General features: G+C 57.6%; 1 protein-coding gene across 1 annotated transcript; it reads left to right on the top strand.

The window, feature by feature from the left end:
• The first annotated feature begins 315 nt into the window (after window positions 1-315).
• Window positions 316-6,419, top strand: TMEM37 (transmembrane protein 37). Its single transcript, XM_021695909.1, has 2 exons — window positions 316-410; window positions 5,569-6,419. Exons 1-2 carry the CDS (start codon window positions 390-392, stop codon window positions 6,139-6,141), a joined length of 594 nt encoding a protein of 197 aa, XP_021551584.1. The 5' UTR covers window positions 316-389; the 3' UTR covers window positions 6,142-6,419.
• Window positions 6,420-6,681: the final 262 nt, after the last annotated feature.

Below are 6,681 nucleotides of genomic sequence, written 5' to 3'. Positions count from 1 at the left end.
GCAGCAAGGAAGTTAACTCCCGGCGCCGAAGTCAGCCGGATCAGCCCTCCCGCGAGTGCCGGATCCTCCTCCCTCAGACTGTGGGGGACCCTTGCCGGCTCAGGCCTGGTCCGCGCCCCCCTTGTCCCGAGCCCTCCCTCCCCGCCCCTGCCCGGGGGCTCCTCCAGGCCGCCAGCGCTGACTCAGCGTAAACCGAGCCGCGAAGGACGGCGGGGCCAGACGCGCCCGCCCCGGGGCTCCAGTGCTCCGCTTTGATTGCCCCGTCCCTCTCCCCCGCCCTCCAGCCGCCCTGCTCCGCCCCCGGGGAGAGGGCCCGGCCGGGAGCAGGCGCCCGCAGCCGAGCGGCCTGAGGGCTCGAGGAGGAGCGCGCGGCCGAGCCCGGGCGCAGCATGACTGCCATCGCCGTGCAGGTAACCCCGGGGACCCGGCGGGGCGCTGAGCCCGCTGCCCCCGAGCGGCCCGGGGCTCTGCCCCACCGGGGGGCGGGAGGGGACTTTGCGCGGAGCACCAGATCCAGTCGCGGGGGAACGGGGGTGCCGGGAGTGCCCCGTCGTGCCCGCCCTCTGTTGCAAGCTTGCGGGGTTCGGAGGAAGGTGGGCCGGAAGCAACTTGGGGGAGCCCCCCCAGTGCTGTTCCTGCGCGCGGTCTCCTTGCGGCCCTGCAAGCACCCGTGGCTCCCAAGCTTCTTGGGTGGATTTTTCTGCTTCTCTTTGGGGGGTCACCAGTAACCGTGGTTAGGCTCACCAAAGGGGCGCCTCCTTTTTAAAAAGGAGAGGCGCGTCTGGGGTGGAGGGATGGACACAGTCCACTTGCAAAGTGAGGCATGTCTTACGTAACGTGAGGATGCGTCTCCGGGGAAAGCCAGAACTTTCTTGGGCAGGGGCTAGAAAGACCATCTCCCAGACGCGTCTCGGGTGCTGGGGCGGGGACGCACTCGCTGGGGCGCGCAGATACTTATTAGAGAAGGCTGTAGCGAGGGGTTGGGGGGGACCCACATCCCCAAAGGTTTGATTTCTCAGACTGGAGAAAGATGTTTTTGTTGGCTGAGAACCTACCCCGTTCCTGCCCCTCCCTTCGGGCGCGCTGCTGTCCGAAGGCAACTGGGTGGCGGGACCGCTAGCTACCCTGCGAGCGAGCTTCTCCACGGAGGCATCTCAGCAGCTCGCCTCGTCCCGACTGGCCCGACCGTCCTAACGATTACAGAGGCTCGTTGACTTTGCATGCAACTGCCCAAACCCCCGCACCCCAACACTGACTCTGGTAGATGCTGTTCCGCCCACTTGATAGACAAAATAACTGAGGCTCAGAGGTGAAGTAGCCAGCCCACGGCAGCCGGCTAAGCGACATAATCGAGATGCAAAGCAGGACTTCTTGGCTCCGAATCCTACTTGCCCTTTCTACTTTTTACTAACAGCAGAAACCCTACCCGCCGGGCACCCCCCAAGCCCCATCTAGCCAGGACACAGCCGCTTGGGGGAGGAGGGGCGGGTTGCAGCGAGTCCCTCCTCTTTGTTCTAGATCAGAACCTTGAGTCTTGAGGAGGGAGCGTCCGGGACAGGCCCTGGGAAGAGGGGGACCCACCGTGAGAAGGGTGGGACAGGGTGAGGTTTTCCCCTCCGGAAGCCCCGCGGTCCAGCTGCGGAGAGAGACTTGCAAACAAGGATTTAGAAGACGTGTGGGGAAGTGAGTGCTAAATTAAGAGGTGCAAAATCGGCAGGCTGGATTCACGGGACGGGGGCGTTGTGTGCTGGCCCGGGGGGGGGGGGAGGGGGGGTGCAGAAGACTGGTAGCAGGTGAGGGACCTCGTTAGCGTCGGGAGAGGCGGGGGAGGGCCGTGGGGCGCGCGTGGGCGAGAGGAGCTCAAGCCCCAGGCTCTGCCGCGAGGGTGGCACGCGGCACAGGCTGCCCTGCGGGGTGGGCGATGTCCCTGTCCGACAATCGTCGCTGCTGTTCAGGATCCCCTTAAAGCCGTGCCAGGGGCTGTTCTAAGATCTTGTGTTAACTCATTCCAGCCCCACCCACAATCACCAGGAGGAAGATGCTGTATCTTCCTTCGTAGGCAAGAAAACCCAGAGAAGAGGGATGCATGCATGCCAGAGGACAGACAGCAAAAAGCAGGCTGGCTGGGGTCCTGCAGGCCAACTCTTTAGGAAGCTGGCCAAGAAATTTCTGGTTAATAATGATGGGGGCCTGACCTGGGCCTTCCCAGAGTGGGCAGAGTCTGGAGGCATGCATGGGGTGGGGGGGTAATGTTGGGGATATGAGGACTGAATAGTGAGCAGACCCTCGGGTTGAGGGGAGCCGGTGGGGTCCTGGGGTATAGAGGAAAAGAAGACCTTGGCATTGGACTCAGTGGCCCAGGACTGTCGAGTGACCCTGTCTTGGAGATCATAGAAATCATTCAGGTTTAGAGATGGGAAAGAGAAACACATTTTTTCCGCGGAGGAAAAGAGATTGAAGTGCCTTGGCCAAGGTCCCACAGCTGGAGGCGGGCAGGGCAGGGGCAGGACCAGACAGGCTTCATTCCTTCTTGTCCATTGGCCCTCCGCTGACCACACTGCGGCGAGCTGCCCTCCAGAAGGTTTCAGACCCTGGGTCCCTGGAAGTCAGCAAAGCTGCAGGCAGCTTGAGTGTGGGGCAGGGTGGTTAGGAATGAAGACTCCAATATGCGTTCATCTTGTTGCTCATATTGTCAGTAGCCCCCAGGCAACGTTATGGACGTGATCTCATTTAATCCTTGGGAGTTTTCTTGGTGATCAGAGAGTTTCCACGAAGCCCTGCGTTGAGGTGGGAGGGGAAAGAAATGAACTGATGTGAGCTGTCTTCTCTTTGATCCCAGTGTGGTGTCTGAAGGGCTAGAGACTAAAGTCCAGTCTGTGCCCAAGGCAGGTGGGGCTGAGCGGGGGACAGGACGTACCTGTTCCCTAGGTCCTGGGTCCTGGGTTTCGTGACTTGACTGGGGCCTTGCATCTGGGGCTCTCCCATCCTAGGACCTTACCAACCAGCTTCTGGGGGCCTCATAACCTGGCCAGGTAACTTCATGGCACCTGCTGTCCTGCAGGGGTCGCCAACTCCATTTTGTAGATGAGAAACCCAGGGCCAAAGAGATTCAGAAGCCACCCAAGGACAAACACCTTTAATGGTTTGTAGAAGCAGAGGTTTCAAGATTTCCTTAGTCTGTTTCTTAGCAGGAAAGCCTTTTTTTGGTTTGTTTTTTGTTTTTTTTTCCTCTGATGGAATCCAAGACAGACTCCTAGGCCACCAGTGTCTCTAGCAGGTAAGAAGGACCTGTTGTGGTTGAAGTGGGGAAGTGTCCCCTACTCCCCCCCCCCCCCCCCCCCCGCTTCAGCACCTGGAAGCCGCTTAGGAAGCAGGGGGTCACAGTTTGAGAAACCACAGCCAACTCCACTGGGGTGTTCTTTATAACGCCCCAGGCTACCTTTGAGGATGTGAGTTGGGGCCCTGACCCTGCCTCGGGCATCCCTCTGCATTCTACTCCTTTTCCTCACCAGTCATACTGAGCCCCTAACACAAAGGTCCCGAACTTGAAAGGCCCCCGTCAGTATGTATTGGCTGGATGCATCCCATGCCCTGCACATTATACAATTGTCCAGGCAGCCGTAACAGGCTTTACTGTGATTTAGGTGAGTGACCTTGGGGAAGTCATCTGACCTCTGCGTGACATAGTTTCCCTCTTTACACACCCCTGCTGGAGCTCCCTACTCTTACGAACCTCACAGGTTTGAGTAAAATAGGGCCCTGCTTAGGCAGAAGTGCTGAAAGCAAACCGGGTCCTTACTCACATAGCCCTCGGGCTGAAATTTATCAGTCGCTCCTGCTCAGGTGGGCAGGTTAGCAGCCAGCCTGATGTTCCTGCTGGGGCTCCGACCACAGGAGTCTCCCAGGAGCATGGCTTTGCTTTCTGTCCCTAACTGAGAGGTGTTCCCACCGACTGGCCTCTGGAAGCCTCCATTTGCACATGGTACAGGGTGTACCCCGTAGTCCTTGTTCGGTTTCCCCCGCGGTGACAGATGCGCATGAGTTGCCTGCTTTGCTTGCCTCCCAGACTGGGGTGTGACCTGGGCTGCTTCCATACACACTGTAAAGGGGGTAATTTATGACTGGGTAGGAGACTCATTGAGAGGGAGCTTCGGGTAGCAGCGACAGTGGTGACAATGACCATTCATCCCGCGGCTCTGCGCAAGCCGTCACTGAATGCCCAGCTCAAGCTCTGCACCAGGCACCAGGGATGCAGCAGTGCCTGATTGGGAGGCCCTGCCCTCCTGGAGAGCAGTGTCTGCATGCGATAGGCAATATATAAGTACAAGTCGGAAGGGAATGGATAACTGGTGGTCAGAACAGTGAAGAAAACAGGCCGCCTGACTGGAGGAGGCCTGGTTTGGATGGGGTGGGGGAGGCAGGAAAGATCTCTGAGGAAGGGACATTTCCACGGAGACATGAAGAATGGAGAAAAGGAGGTAGCCTGGAGAAGAACCTTTTAGGCGGAGGGGCCGGTAGGTCTGAGGAAGAAAGTTCTAGGCTTGTCCTTGGGTCTGGAAAGAGGGCTGCTGTGTCTGAGCAAGGGGGCCAGGAAGAGTGTGTTGGGGGGTGAAGTGGGAGAGGGAGGCAGGGCAGAAGGTGCAGGGCTTGGCAGTGGTAAGGAGTTTGACTCTTTGAAGTGTTTTTCTTTTTTTGCTTTCTGGTTGGGGATGGAACCCATGCCTGGGTGGTGTCCTGGCCCAGTTTGCCAGAAGAGACGGGTGGGTGCACCCTTCAGGGCTGAAACTAGAGGCTGAAGGAGAGCCTCAGGGGCCTCTCCACGCCCAAAAGCTGCTAGACAGACATATGGATTGGCGAACTCTGGGTGGGGTTCAGGTTCAGGCTGAGCAAGACTGAAGGGCAAAGCGCAAACATCATTTTCAGTACAGAGGAAAACAAGGTAATAACATATGGAGCCTGGGACATGCAGAACCAGCTGGGTGGAGATTAGGGTAAAACTGAAGTGTACTGGGAAGTCCTGGGAGAAGGGGAATGTAGCCTTCTATTAGCATGCTAACTGGAAAAAAAAAAAAAAAAAAAGAATACTAATAATCCAGTGCCCGGATTCTTGCTTTGTGTACAAAGAAACCCAGGGGGTACTGCAAGTTCAAGGTCACACTAGCCTGGCCTGACAAGTTTTCTGAATTCAGAACTGACGAGGATCTGCCAACCTGCTGGTCAAGAGAATTTGGATTTCTTATTCGTGAAGATCATTAAAGAAAGAAGGGTCAGGGAACTTTTCATGCCTGGTGAATAGTTGGATAGTCGGTGCTTCTAGGTCTTGAATAGAGAACAGGGAGCAGGTGGAATGGGGGAAAGGCTCCCCAAGGGAGTGGGTCTGTGCTGAAAGGTGAGGAGGAGTTGGGAAGGAAGCCACTTGCAAAGGTGGGCATTCTGGGCCTCGAAGGAGACTGCAGCAGAAAAAAATAAGGCTTTGGGAAGCCGGGGGCATGGACAAGGATTTTCCCTAAAAAGGTTGGAGGGGTGGAGGAGGGCCCTCCCTGACATGCCCTCCGTGGTGTCTTCCAGGCCCAGAGGCTGCTGGCCCAGAGGAGACCCCAGCGGCCCTTCTTGGAATCCTTCATCCGGGCCCTCATCATTGTGTGTGCTGCCCTGGCCTTGGTCCTCTCCTCCGTCTCCATCTGCGATGGACACTGGCTGCTGGCTGAGGACCGCCTCTTCGGGCTCTGGCACTTCTGCACTTCGTCCAACCAGACGGGGACACACTGTCTCAGAGACCTGAGTTGGGCCCACGTGCCCGGGCTGGCCGTGGGCATGGTCCTGGCCCGCAGCGTGGGCGCCTTGGCCGTGGTGGCCGCCATTTTGGGCCTAGAGCTCCTCATGGTGTCCCAAGTGTGTGAGGACCTCCACTCACGGCGCAAGTGGGCCATGGGTTCTGTCGTCCTCCTCGTCTCCTTCATCCTCTCCTCCGGGGGCCTCCTGAGTTTTGTGATCCTCCTCTGGAACCACGTCACGCTCACTGGCTTCACCCTGATGTTCTGGTGCGAGTTCACGGCCTCCTTCCTCTTCTTTCTGAATGCCATCAGTGGCCTTCACATCAACAGCATCACCCATCCCTGGGGCCAACCAAGGAAATTTTAGGCTCCCCTCCCAAATCCGAGGACATCAGGTTCTACGAGAAAGTGTGGTCAAGATGGGACGTTTCCAACCCGTGACCTCTGGTGGGGCGGGGAAGGGTGGGGCAATGACCTTGAAACTGCTGCCTCTCAGCCAATAACCTTTGGGTGGTTGGCCAGATTCAGCCCAGCAGCCTTTGCAGCTGGCCTGCGGGGCCAGAGGCCAGGAGGGTGCTTCAGTGCCAGCAGCTTTAGCCCAGTTATTAGGATGTTGATTTTAGGAGAAGTAACACATTTTAAAACCCTTTTCTTGAATCCTTCTTTTAAAATCCTTTCTTGAATCCTTCCAGGATGGGAATAGATTTGGAAGCAGCGTGGGTAACGGCGCCCGACTGGCCGCACAGCTAAGTGCAGCTCCCAGTTGTTTTATTGACTCTGTGCCAGGATCGGGGCTGTGGGGCCCCTGGGGTCTCCTGGGATTAGGCCCGGAGTGGATCATTCCTCCAGCAAAGCATATCCAGTCAGTGCCTCGGACTGTTCTTCCACCAGCTCAAAGGGCCTTATG

The sequence above is a fragment of the Neomonachus schauinslandi genome, chromosome 3 (genome assembly GCF_002201575.2).
Source record: "Neomonachus schauinslandi chromosome 3, ASM220157v2, whole genome shotgun sequence".
Lineage (NCBI taxonomy): Eukaryota > Metazoa > Chordata > Mammalia > Carnivora > Phocidae > Neomonachus > Neomonachus schauinslandi.
Note: the sequence above shows the minus strand (reverse complement) of the source record. Positions and strands in the feature narration are given on the sequence as shown.

Coding starts and splice junctions, on each gene's coding strand:
- TMEM37 (XM_021695909.1), top strand. CDS start 390: ATGACTGCCATCGCCGTGCAG. Junction 411..5,568: donor TGACTGCCATCGCCGTGCAG/GTAACCCCGGGG, acceptor GGTGTCTTCCAG/GCCCAGAGGCTGCTGGCCCA.